The sequence below is a fragment of the Phyllostomus discolor genome, chromosome 4 (genome assembly GCF_004126475.2).
Source record: "Phyllostomus discolor isolate MPI-MPIP mPhyDis1 chromosome 4, mPhyDis1.pri.v3, whole genome shotgun sequence".
Taxonomy (NCBI): domain Eukaryota; kingdom Metazoa; phylum Chordata; class Mammalia; order Chiroptera; family Phyllostomidae; genus Phyllostomus; species Phyllostomus discolor.
The window spans coordinates 44,961,852-44,976,124 of NC_040906.2; the positions used below are offsets into that span (position 1 = coordinate 44,961,852).

Below are 14,273 nucleotides of genomic sequence, written 5' to 3' on the forward strand. Positions count from 1 at the left end.
TATTGTGAACTATTATTTTCTTAAGTATGTATTGTGTTGTGTTAGTTTAGCCTTTATGCCAGTTCTGAATGCCTAGTTGACTTTATGGTGGCGTAATGGTATCTCAGGAAAACAGAGGCACACTGGATTTTGTTTGTAAGGCACCGGCCATCTGTGGTTTTAACAATGAGCTGGGGATGGGTGGGGGAAGCACCTTTCCAAACCTCTGGTTCTCAGTTGAACCAGCAGTCTGTGGAGAAAGTGGCATGCCATTCATCTTTCTTTCAGCGACAATGGTGGTGTGCAGGCGGGCCCCTCATGGGGTGCTCTCGGTGGGAGGAGCAGTGTCAGTGTGGCAGGCCACAGCTCTCGCACGTCCCAGAGGCAAAGCACAGGTCTCACAGCCCCATGCAGCCCCAGTGCAACATTCCCTGCGGTTTATTTTTACTGAGCCTTCTGATTGGAAATCCAAAACAGTGCAAAGTTGTGTGGCTGAGCAAATGCTGCCAACAATATGTAATTGTATTTCTTGATCTTTGAGGGGGAAAAATTGTCTTTGTGGTAGCTGTGTCTGTTTTGTTTCTATTGAAGTTATCGAGGATTTAAGAAAAGTAAAACAGTAACATAAAAACGTGTGGTCAAGGTACTTAAATAGAAAAGGCGAAGCCTTTTTGAAGTAACTTCAGGGAGACATTGCTCTTCACTGATGTAGCTATCACTTTTAAATGTGTTACCTCATGAATATTTGAAGCTGTCATGAGACCCTATTGTCATATTCTTTTCCATAAATCAATATTGAAAGAGGAAGGGGTGAAAAATTGTCATTCTTTTTGTACTACTGTAATTTGGTGACATCTCGGTTAAAAAACGGATGCTTTGCCAAACTTCCAGAAAGCCCTAAATAATCGCAATGGTTTAATAACAGAGCCCCTCTTTGCACTAAAACCAGGATGGGTGCAAAATACCATGGCCATCTGCTGTGTGTGATCTCCAAGCATTCCCAGAGATGTCTGTGTGTCTGTGTGCCTGCAGCCCCAACAGCTACAGAGAGGAAAGAGGACAGCACAGCCCCAGTTTCACATACGGCTCTCCTAGAGTCACATCAGAAGAAATGGCCTTGTCCTAAGAAGGGCATGGATGGGTCATGAAGAGAAAAGCCAAGACGCTTTTCCAGGAAACGTTTGTTTAAGCGCCAAGTAGGCCTTGTATGTTGTTTGACAAGGCAGCTGTCTTCCAGGGTCCAAAAATTCTGGAACAGTCATCCCTTTGTCTCACATTCTGCAGGAGCCACACACGATCCTCATCATCCCTGCTCCGTGTTCCATTAGGGAACATAATGAGGAGAGGCTCCTGCCTGAGTGTGAATCCCAGCTTCAAGCCTAAGAACTTGGGGGTGACAAGTTACTAAACCTCTCAAGGTCTCAGATTCCTCACTTGCAAAAGGAGGATAATAATGGCGTCTTATTAGGGTGGGAACTACACAAGATGTCCCTTAGTGTAGTTTCTGACACAAGGTAAGAGCTCCTCAAATCTAAGCTGCTGTGGTTCTAATGTGTATTATTGTTACTGCACAGCTAGAAAAGGGATTAATGGGCAAATATCCCTGGGAGGATAATGCATTTCTGTCACCGTTAAAGGGAGGATCCTGGTTGCTTCAAGTTGAGAAAATCAGAAAGGAGGTTAAAGTCCAAAGTAGGGGTGGGGCAGAGGAGAAACACCTTTGTGTGCCTTCTCATGCTCTTTTTCTTTTTCTTTTTCTTTTCTTTCCTTAGTGGTCACTTCTTTTCCCACCTTCCAATTAAATAGAGTTTATACTATCTTTTTCACTATTCAACTTTTGCAATTAGGTCCTTTCTTGTGTTTGACTCATCCTAATCCACCTAGTCTGGGACAGCATCTGAAACTCCTGAGGCCTCCAGCAATGTTTGTTGGATGACTGACTTTTACATTTTAAAAGTAAAAAACCTGGTTTACATTTGTTTAGTAGAAAAGTTAGTATTGCCTACTATATTGTACAATACGTGCTTATCAAATGATTTTTAGAACACTGGTTAAAATCACAGTAGATGGTGAAATTTAAAATGAAATTTCCCCAGTTTTAGGACTAGTAGGGGTAACCAGCCATTTAACCACATAGGAGAAAGCCTTGTGTCATTCTTGAGCATTCCTTTTTGCTTTTTAATTGGGTAGAATTCAATTTACTCCCCTGCCCAGTCCTGCCTGATGGCTAGTGAAATTCATAAGCCTCTTAGAAGAACACAATTCAAACTTCAGGCCTCTTGAAAAGCACTGGGATAGTTGAAAAGCTTGTCATTCTCTCTGTTGCCTAAAGTTTCAGCTAGCAAAATTACCTAGAATCTGAATACCATCCGGTGTTAAGTCCTTTGATGTGTAGCACCTTCCGTAGATGCCCTCTCTGCCCATACTGTTCTTCCTGCCTTTAGTGAATGCTGCCTTATGTGGCTTTTCCCTGTGGCTGGGTTTTATTGGAAGCTGTGTATTTTTACAAGATCGCTTACACTATGCAGATATAAATTACTTTTTGGTACACTCAGTGAAAGTAATGATCTTTTAAAAAATTCACACAGATTAATGACTCCATAATCATGGCGGTATACTAGTGGTACCTGTTTATTGTACGTTGATATATAAAATATATAGATGGTATGATAAGGACAGCTTTATTAATTTTCTTTATAAGCACTATAATATAATAGATCATTTTTCCATACATAGCCTCCAGTTATCTCCTTGATTCTTGGTAATAGCCATAATTCCATTTTTCATTTTTATTACTTACCAGTTAATTGTACTAATAGGTTTTGCTTTGCATTTCTACATGATTTTCACTAGACAAAATGGCAAGTGTTAATTCTTACAGCTTTTTAGTGAGTAAGCATTTAAGGCTTTTTAATCAGAAATTAGCAAAGAAAATAGATTTATAAAAATTTTACATAAATGTGCTTGCTAGCCTCAAAATTCCAGAATACTACTTCTGACTTTTACTTTTTTAGAAAAGAAGAGGCTTATTTGGGACCAATAAATTCTGTCAGGTAAGGAACATTTGTAGCTAGAGCTACACGGTAGGGGTTTTTTCCTTTAAAACAAAAGCATTTTCAACATTATTTACCAATGAATCTCAGTCTTCTCAATCCACAGACAGCTTTGTTGTGCAGTGTGAACTAACATGAGCTAATCTAATCTGAGTATTTAAGAAGGAATTTGTTCATCTAAAAGTGATATAAACATCTTAATAAAGATGTTTTAAAACATTCATTCTTAATAATCAAATGTCTATGAAATGTCAAGAAAATTTTTAAAAATAAGAATTTGTCAAATAATTGCAAAACCTGCAAAGATTTTTCCAAGCATTCTATATGTGAAATTATCATTACATATAGTTTGACTATACTAAATTGAATCACTTGCATCCATCACCATTATCACATTTTAGGATTTATGAAACTGTTTTAATTTATCTTGAATGTTTTATTCATCCTGAAAATTGATGACTGAACAAAATAATTACCATTGATTTAGTTATACATATCTCATTATGATTATAGAGAACTGACATTGCTTTAATGAAGCAAAAAATATGAGTTAATGTAAGTTTACATCATAGTTATTTTCATCTAACTTTTAGAGTATTATAAGAATAAGGAAAATATTCAGGTTTTTACCACCATATGCTTTAAAAAGAGAAAGAGAGAGATCTGAAAACATTTTCTAAGTTCTTACCTAGCCTGGATCCCCATGAATGACTCAGGTATTTGTAATGGGATCAGATAGAAAACACACAAGACATCATCTCGACGGTCAGGTTCAAGATACAGATGATCCAGCAAGTGGAACGTTTCTTTTTCATACCACTTCTTCCAACTAAATCACATTCCCCAAAGGATGGATAAGAAATATAATTATAGCCCTGGCTGGTGCAGCTTAGTGGATGGAGTGCCAGCCTGCGAATCAAAGGGTCGCCGGTTCGATTCCCAGTCAGAGCACATACCTGGGTTGCAGTCCAGGTCCCCAGGGGGGATGCGCGTGATAGACAACCACACACTGATGTTTCTCTCCCTTGCTCCCTCCTTTCCCCACTCTATAAAAATAAATAAATAAAATCTTTTTAAAAAAGAAACATAATAATAGAATTCTGTGAGGAGCAACAGAGAAAGATAAGAGAGATGTAGGCAGGGAAATACAAGTGGATGATTTCCTGAAATATTGCCTATAAGAAAAAAGAGAATCAAATGGAAAATAGAAAGAGTCTTTCATAAGTGAGAAACAAGGAGGATGAAATTTTTATGTGGCAGGTGACTGGGATGGGGTAAAAGGCTGTGTTTACTTAGTTGATTTTATGGGTACAAGTAGGATTATGTATATAAAGCAGAGAAGCCAATTCTGGTTAGAGTTTCTTGAAGGAACCACCTTAGTGTGCTCCACAGGGAGCAGCTGGGCTGGGAGCTTGTCTGCCTCCGGAGTTGCAGTGCTCAGCCACCTTTCCAGACAGAGCCTGCAGCTCTGGGCACGGAAACCAAACAGTTTAGGCTGATGTGGGAACGTGAGATTGAAGCAGAATAAATTTGTATCAGGAGTTACTTTTTAAATCATGTAGGCAGCTTAATTTCAAAAATTTGAAGGGAACATGTATATTCAAGAGTTAAGTTGGAACTGTCAACAAATATCTTGGTTTACTAAAACTTAAACAAAAATTAGATGATGAAAGTTTTCATTTTTAATGTTAATGTTGAATATATTTTTTGAAATGAGTAATAGGAAAACGTACATTACAACTATGATTTTATAATTGTTATGTTTTTAAAAGTTGATTTTAATTTGAGTTAAGGGAAAATATTAACTGAATAATAATACAATAGTATGTGAATATCACAAAAATAATGAAAGTGACATGTGAAAATTGGTATTTGAGAATATTCATATAGTTTTAATCCATGTCATTCGCACATTTTTTAGAGCCTAAGAACAGAAAATAGAATATTTCAATTAAATGCTCCTATTTTTTAACTTTGTAGAGCAGTATAGTTTCTTTATCCTGCTAACATAGGTAGCTAATTTATTCCTGTCCAAACTGATTTTGTTTTTTAGTAACAATCAGAAAGTATAGTTTCTTGTTTACAAATGAATAATGAGACTTAAGTGTATGTGCTTGTGAGTAAACTAAGAAAATGAATAGGGTTTTTCTTACATTTTGAGACTTCCTTTGCCTGTGGAGGCTTGTTTTTATTTTTTAATTCTCATTAAATAAAATTTAGTGTAAGCGATTATTTCCTTGGACAAAATAAATCCGCAGGTTTATTTTATACTTGGTAGTTAAACATAGTACTCTTAACAATTTACTTTTTAAATTATTATAGATAAAATGGGCTTTGGGGGAGTTTGTATAGCTCCATAACTTTTAAAACATGTATAGATTGTGTGACCACTCCTACAAGCAGGTTATGGAATCGTTCTGTGGTCAGAAACTCCTCTCTTTGAAATTTGGAAGTGTCCTAAGCCACAAAACTTTTTTATAGTGACAGTAGTCTGTCATCCTTCTTAACCTTGTAGCAAAAAATAGGCCACTTTACTGTTTAATAATTTTTAATCCATCCTTCTTTCTAGTATATTTAAGTTTTTCTAGATGCTCATTTTGCACTTTGTTGATTTATACTCCTGACCAGGGATAGTCTTTATTTTTCCTCTCTACCAAATATCAGCTGGCCCAGTCCTAAGCTCAAACCTCAGGAGATTTCCTAGACGATGGTGTCAGTTCATGTTCCATCTGTTTATAAGTTATGCTTTGTTCACCATCCACATTGTTTTTGAACTGCCAGTTGTCCATTGTTAATACTGGAGATTATTATCTGGCGCACACAAGAGAATTACTGCTGTGTCTCTTATTATAGGCCTTGCAAATCGTGTGTTTTCTTTTCCCAAGTATTTTCATGGCTTTGAGCCATACTTTTTCTGTGGCTGACTACTCTAATCACTATACTGAACATGCATGATATATGCAAACCAAAGGGAGGGAAGTCACAAGTTATAAGTCAAAAACTTGGTCAACATTTCAACAAGGGTTGCATATTAACCAATCTGTTATGAGCATTTGAGTGTACAATTCTGAATTCATTTCAATTGGAATGAATTTCATCTATAGTACATGAAAAGTAATAAGTTATTTTCAAGTAAGGATCAACATTTTCTGGCTTGTGATATGAGCCTGAAATTTATGACGTTGGCCATAAATCAAAATTTAGGGAACTTAAATATGGCTGTAATAATTGTCATTGAGATCATTTCAGACTATCATAAGTATTTTCACCTCATTTAGGGAAAACATTAACAAGTTAATTTTAACCTTGACCTTTGGATCATAAATTTTCTTGTTTTTTGACTCTTTCAGGGATTTTCAAGGCTCCCTCTACATGTATGATTTCTTGGGACATTGGGTTCTCCTATGATTTGTGTTATGATTTCAAAGCAGTTTTTTTGTTTTGGTTTTCAATTTCTGGAAACAAATTCATTAATATTGAATGAGATTCTTTGTTATCCTTGCCTGGGAATGAAAAGTTAAAGCCTTAAGGAACAATACAGCTGCTTTTACTTGTTCAAACTATTTATCTATCCTTCGAAGTTATTAATTGACTATTTTATCATTTGCTCTTCAGATGGATCCTGTGCAAAAAGCAGTCATTAACCACACATTTGGAGTGTCTATTCCTCCAAAGAAGAAACAAGTTATTTCTTGTAATGTCTGTCAGCTTCGCTTTAACTCAGATGTGAGTATCACCTTTTCATTGCTCTCTGTAGTCTGTCAAGCTAAAAGTCTGATTGTTCTGAATATATACATCCCTTCATGCTTGCATACTCTCCAGCAGCCACTCCTCTTGGTGGGCCGCTTACTTCATTGTGCCAGATTTCTGAGGGATTTGGATTCAACACTAGAAACTTGAGCAACAGAGTGCCTAATATCAGAAAAAAATCAAGGCTTTCTCTGTGTAGTCAGTCTTACCTATATCATTTTACACTAGTTTCACCAATTATATTTACTTTTGAAAAATACTTGAATAACAGAGAATATTTTTTAAAGTTTAAAATGCAATGGAAACATAAAAAATTAAAATACCATGAATGCTGATGAAAAACCATTATTATTACTCTTGATGAGGGTCACATTTCATGTGTGTGCAAATTATATTAAATACCTGAGAAAATAAATCACTCTACAATTTGTATTTTCCTAGACATGGAAATACAGAGAAAGGTTTATAAATTATTTTATCTGGCCTAGCCTAATTATCCTGCCTAAAAATATAAGAAAAAAGTACAAATTAATCTTTTATGAAAGCAGATTTTAAAATTAAAGACAAAGTAACATTAAATGAAAATAAATATATTGGAATGTTTATAATAATACACAAGTAAAGCCAATAACCAATACAAATCTGAACCTGGAGATTGTATATTATATATGATATTTCTTGAGTTACTCTACCCTGGAGGCTATTTTGCAGAGAGTATATTACAAGATTCCTGTTTATTGGAAATACTAAAATAATAAATACTCTCTATGCTACTGTATAATTGCACTTACATAACTTTCTGCAAAGAAAAAAACTATGGATACAGAAATCAGACCCGTCCTTAGCAGGGACTGTGGGTAGGGTCAGGGCACTGACAGCAGAAGGGCATGAAAGAACTTTATCATGTGCAATGTCTTCATTGTTGTGGTGGTTACAAAGCTGCTTTTGTTTTTCAAAACTCATGAATCCCAGTACCTAAAAAGGAATTTTACTATATGTAAAGTATAATTCAGTAAACCTGACTAGAAGAAAATCAATATGCTAAGAAACATTAAATATTTTGTAAATAGAAGGCTCATTAATTAGAGACATAAGTACTAGAGATCTATTAAAATACAATATTACTATTAAATTTAAGGTATAACAATTAAAGGACTTTTGCAAGAAAAGACAATAATAAATACTGAAAAGATCCAAATATATTTAATAGTTATGCATAGTTATTATTCAGTTTCTACATTCAAACAGAGAAATTAAATTTCTGTAACTTTATGACTATAAAATGAAAATGTTCACCACTTTACTGACTCCTTGTGAAATGAGTGCCCCCTGAAGACATGCATTGTATTTAGTGCTCGAATTCCCAGCGCAGGAATGCTGGATGTTGAAAATATCTTATAACACACTGCAGGAAATTGCAAAGTGAACCCATGTGAATATTGCAACACAGGCCAACTTGCATGAAGTCTGTGAACGTCGTGTTAGGGAACTAACTGCTCTATACACAGCCACCAGCAACCGAGGTTCCCAAGTTAATTTAAGGAGAGAAAAGTAACAAGGTTGATGAATAATGCAGGCTCTGGGCAATTGTGAATTCCTTGAATTAAAAAAATAATAATAATAGTCCTGGCTGGGTGGTTCAGTTGGTTGAAGCATCATCCCATACACCAAAATGTTGCAGGTTCAGTCTCCAGTCAGGGCACATGCCTGGGTTGTAGGTTGGAACCCTGTTCGGGGGTGCATATAGGAGGCAGCCAACTGATGTTTCTCTCTCACAATGATGTCTCTCTCTCTCTCTCTCTCTCTATCCATCTATCTATCTCTATCTCTATCTCTATCTCTCCATCTCCTCCTCTCTCTCTAAAATCAAAAAGCAAATCCTCAGATCCAGATTTAAAAAATAAATAATAACAACATATATTTACATGGTTCAAAAAGCAAATTAATTTTAAGGGATACATTGAAAAACCTTGTTCTGCCCCATTCCCCGTCCCCCCACCCTCCCTGCTATTCCTGTCTATCTACAGCCACTTCTGTATTTCTTTCGTATCTTTCCTGGGTTTGATTATGCAAATATAACCAAGTGTGAATATATGCGTATATTCTTCTTTCCTCCCTTTTCTACATAAAAGGTAGTGCACTATTCACACTATTTGCCTTACATTTTTTATGTAATAATATATCCTGGAGAATTTTCCCTATCAATACATAAAGAGCTTCCTCACAGTTTATTTACAGATATGCTAGGCTAAGATATTCACATCCTAATCTCTGGAACCTTTCACCATTGTGTCCTAATATGCCAGAGGGGAATTCCGTTAATAAATGGAATTAAGGGTCCTCAGTTTCCTCTTCTGTGATATGACTTAAAACAAACTATGTGATCTTCAGAGGACCTGTCCAGTTCTAGGATTAAATGTCATTTGCATGGCAATCCTGTTGGAAGAACAGGGTATAAACACCCTCACTTCATGGGTGGAACAGTTAAGACCAAGAAAAAATGACTGCAAATTTTATTTTTTTGCTTGCATCATGGGTTGGCCAGGGGTGGGGGATTAGGGGCAGTTTGCCAATCTTCTTTCTCTGCATCCCAGAATTGCTCTGGGGGTGGGTTCACTGTTGACTTGAGTCCTTAAAATATTTTATTCTTGGTAATCCTGTGTGCCCACAGGTCCTTAAAAGTAGAAAAGGGAAGCAAAAGAAAAGGTTAGAGTGATGTGATGTGATGTGATGTGATGTGATGTGATGTGATGTGATGTGGAGAACAGCTCTACTGGCCATTGTGGGCTTTGACGGTGAAAGAAGGGACCATGAGCTGTGGAATGTGGGCACCCTCTAGACACTGGAAAATTAAGGATATTGATTTTCTCCTGGAGCCTCCCAAAGAGAACATAGACCCCAGACGAATTAAGATAATAAATGTGTGCTATTGTAAGCCAGTAAGTTTGGGATAATTTGCTCAGCAGCAATAGAAAACCAACACAGAAGTCTACATGTGCATATTCCATAGTTTATTTAACTAGTCCCTCATTGGTGGACACTTAGGTCATTTCCAAGCTTTTGGAATTACATAGATTTTTATAGTCAACAAATGACAGATCTATGACATAAATTCAGTCTCTTGCTTCTAAATCCACAGCTCTCTTCCTATTTTATTATGTTGTCTCACTTAATAACTTGACTTATTTTCTTCACATTTATTGAGCTTTTATTTTATGCCACACTAGGCTCCAGAGACCAGCAACAAATTTCCTAAAAAAGACTGAGTGAAAGCATCTAAGTTTTAACCTTAGTATATCCTCCCCAAACCTATCTCAGGTCTTCAGCTCTATATTTTTATTATTCTGTACATAGAGAGGCCATGAGGTATGGAACACTAGATTAAGAGTCCTTGAATGTGGTTTAAGCTCTAAGTCTTACCTTGATAAACCACTTCACCACTGTAGGCCTCAGTTTCCTCTCCTGTGATATGACTTAAAACAGACTATATGATCTTCAGAGGACCTGTCCAGTTCTATGATTAAATATAATTTGCATGGCAATTCTGTTAGAAGAACAGGGTATAAACTCCCTCACTTCATGGGTGGAACAGTTAAGACCAAGAAAGAATGACTGCAAATTTTATTTTTTTGCTTGCATCATGGGTTGGCCAAGGGGCGGTTTGCCAATCTTCTTTCTGCACCCCAGAATTGCTCTGGGGGTGGGTTCACTGTTGACTTGAGTCTCATTCCATGTCTGTGATTTTCTTAGTAGTTACTGACAGGGACATGGGCAAATGTACACACGTGAGCATGTGAACACCAGCTTCCTTGCCGCCACTCAGAAACTGTTGATAATGGAGAAAGAAAGAAAATTTCCGACTCACACTTAGGCTCTGGGCAGTAAAGCCACACATTCCGGATGGCAAATTCACAAGAGTGACGTATACATGTTCTCTGTGTCTGGTAATGGTGGCCTGCTTGCATAACCGAGCTCCAAGACTGAGCATTTTTTTATCTGGGGGGGCAAGTGTATTATTTTATAATTACCCTATTTACATCCTAATGTAAGAATTAGAAGATGCTCATTCTTACTTCTTTAATAACATTTCTAAACCAGCCTGAAACTGTATTGTCTTCACTCTTCAGTGTAGAAAATGTGGTTACTGACAATCTGGAAGGCAGATTTGCACGGTAAATGGACCGCACTCTGCAGTTTTCCATTACCCATATAAAATGTACCAGGACAGGATTCATGCATTAAAATTCAATGTGACCCAGTTTAAGTTGTCCCATCGTAGCCTCCCTTTGTCCAGCTCTTATCCTCTCTGTAGAACTCCACTGTTGCGAAGCAAAAGGCTACAGCTTTATTTACACAATACAGCATTATGCAAATGAGCAGGCATTAATCATAAACATTTCCCAAATGAACCTTTACAAATTAACACCATTAACTTTGCCAGGGGCCAGGCATTGCAGTCCAGGAAGAATATATCTTTCCAGCTGAGCTGGAGACACTTACACAAATATATGCAGCACATGAATCCCTAGGTTCTTCTTAGACCCTTTCTCGCCTACCCCAACATGGTTTGAGTTGAGCACTGCGGAGCTTACCCTATGCCTGAACGCCGCGTTCCTCTCCAAGGAATGAACGAGTGCACTGCAACTGTTACCGGAAATTGATAAGCCTGACTCTGAATTTTTACTCTTTTGCTGGGAAATATGTTTCTAGCATTAAGCCTTTCCAGAAAAATGGGTCTTCTATACTGTTCTGTAGTTAACTTTAAATAAGACTCAAAATTATTAGGCTTTCAATTTTTATACAAAAATACTGGAAACTAGCCCTAACATAAGTGTTTAAAATATTTTTCAGGCTAACATTTCTCTTTTTGGCTAGGTTTTAAGTTGGCAGATCTCAAATAATTTCTAATTTGCATGTTAATTTCAATTCCTTGGAGAACAGTAGCAGAAGGATAAAAGAAACTGATCATTAAACAGATCCTTACACAAAATCAGGGCAATCTGATTCTCTTAAATATTTAAAAATAGAGATGATCTATTTATTATTATTATTATTATCATCATCACAGTACAGTTAATCACAAATACCCATAATACATGACTGAATCCTTTATGCTTTATAGACAAATTGGGATGAAAACATAATGATACTCTAATTTAGGAATTGACCCTGAAATTTTGACGCTCAGCTTAATACCACAATTGAACAAGTATGAGATGCAGTATCCCCAATTGGTGACTCCACAGACTTAAATTTACAGTATTACCTTGTGAATAGCACTATAAACTTCAAATCACTTATAGTTGACATTTTCTTTATTTTATCTTACTTTGTGGTTCCTCTAGGTTTTTACTTTTGTTGTGCTTTTCAATGTCTTTGTTTTGGTTTTTGATTATCCAGTGTCTCTAGCTCTCATTTTAGCTCACTCTTCTTTTTGCTGTGTTCTGTTCCCTCACATCTCAAGGCATAAGGAGATGACCTGATGCCATTTCATTGATTTGCGTTAGACTGATTAAGCACACATGGACAGGAGATGAAAGGTTTTCTTAGAATTTAAAATGGCAGAGGGACCAACCATTTGTATGAACATTCTGTGGGTGACCTGGCTCTCTCTCCTATTCTTTCCTATAAATCTCTCTGAAGTTTTAGAAAGTGAAATTGTTCAGCAGTCACCTCCAGTCCCCATGTGACTGCATCAGTGTGTAATTGCTGTGTCTGCAGTGCCATTTCCCTCTGCATTTTGTATCTTTGTCATGTTAGCAGTTTTTATTTGGGTAAGGTTATGTAAGTATGTCCCCCTGGGTCTGTCAGTCAGTCAGTCAGTCAGCCTGTCTGTCTGTCTTTCTCTCTTTTAGTTTTAAACTTATGCCCACTTCCTGACTTCTTTATGCAATTCATATAATACAAATTCTCTGTCTTGCATTAACAAACCACCCCATCCACCATCTGCCATTAGTGCAATTTTGTTTAGAGGCCCTGGCATTCTCTGTCATCCAGCAGAGATCTCAGCAGTCAAGAGATTAGGGAGGAATGCCACAGCTTTGGGTCCCACATAAATGTTCTTTTCCATGTCCTTGGCTGACCCTCCATTTCCTTTGGCCACTACGCTTAATGCCATCTCTCCACCAGCTGCTGTGAGGTAGCAAGTCCCAGCAGCAGCTGTGCTTCCTTCCCTGGGAAGTCAGAGCGGCCGGGAAACAGGAGCCGCTAGACGCCGCATTTAAAGATGCCCCTTGCAGCAAAAGCAGGAAAGGCACTCAGCTGCAACGGTGCGTGCTTGCATTTTCTGAAGGATCAAGTATTTCCTTTCTCATCATGTGACATTCTTCTAAGGGATTTTGTGTTTTGCTATTAGCTGCCTGGTGCTTGCTTTTAACTCTAGAAATTCTTTCCACGAGTTATCAGTGTTTCTCTTTCCTTGTCAAAACACATTCTTTTCCAGTAGACCATCAGATTACTCCTTCCTATCTTCTCTACTTTATCTTCTCTTCTCCTCTAGCTCTTTCTTGGACATTTGTAGTGTCTTTATTAAGTGGGGTTTTTAAAAAATTTTTTTAGGTTTCACTGGACTGGATTCATTGCTTTAAATTAAGAGGCACTTCCCTTTGAGGGGGGATACCTACTGAGTTTGTATTTCTAAATATTTTATTTATTTATTTTTAGAGAGAGGGGAAGGGAGGGAATAAGAGAGAGAGAGAAAGATCAACTGTTTGCCTCTCTCATGCACCTCGACCATGGACAGAATGTGCAACCCAGGCATGTGCCCTGACCGGGAATCAAACCACACCCTTTCACTTTGTGGGATGATGCCCAACCAACTGAGCTGCACCGGTCAGGGTAAGCATATATTGTTTAAAACTCTAACCAATGTACTGCTTTTAAAAATGAGTTTATCCTATATATCCTGAGTTTTCAGACATTGTGTTTGATAACTGATATGTCAAAGAAAACTTTGACCCTCCCTATAACACCATTCTCAGATCTACTCATATTAATTCTACAGATTAACTCCTGCCTCCTCTCACATATATTTATCCAGTCATTGTCTGCCACTCAGGAACATCTACTCTGTTTCTCTTGGAGCCCTTGAGTAGATAGCAGCTCCTTAAACAGCCTCTCGATTAATTTATAATGTATTCATATTTGTATAATCATACATAAATTATATATATATAATTATGTCTGAATAAATATATATTGATTTGTTGGGGTTTTTTTAGAAAAATACTTGGTGCTGATAAAATGTGAGAGGCAGAGTTTTGAGAATACTGGCGCCCAGCCTGCCAGGTCCCTCCTGTGCTAGTAGTGGCCTCCCCTTGAGAAGCTGAATAAGCCATGAAAGTTGGTCCTCCCTGGAAAGTGAGTTTATCATGAGGTGATTGGAAGGAGACCACAGTTAAACTGAATTCAGCAGCTGATGATTAAATAAAGAGATTCCACAGTGATAATAATCTCATTGGTGAATTTAGAACTCAGAAGCTAGTTGTAAAG

General features: G+C 37.2%; 1 protein-coding gene across 7 annotated transcripts in view; it reads left to right on the forward strand.

Moving 5' to 3' along the window:
- Positions 1-14,273, forward strand: part of ZNF385B (zinc finger protein 385B) — a 364,705-nt gene that overhangs the window by 309,906 nt on the left and 40,526 nt on the right. For 5 of the 7 annotated variants that reach the window (XM_036023228.1, XM_036023230.1, XM_036023231.1 and 2 more), the window contains 2 exons: positions 2,994-3,032; positions 6,648-6,758. The exons of 1 other annotated variant lie outside the window; for it this stretch is intronic. In XM_036023228.1, the coding sequence (XP_035879121.1) occupies positions 2,994-3,032; positions 6,648-6,758 (150 nt within the window). The remainder of the gene's footprint in view (positions 1-2,993; positions 3,033-6,647; positions 6,759-14,273) is intronic. One more of the 7 variants, XM_028510982.2, reaches the window with a different exon arrangement.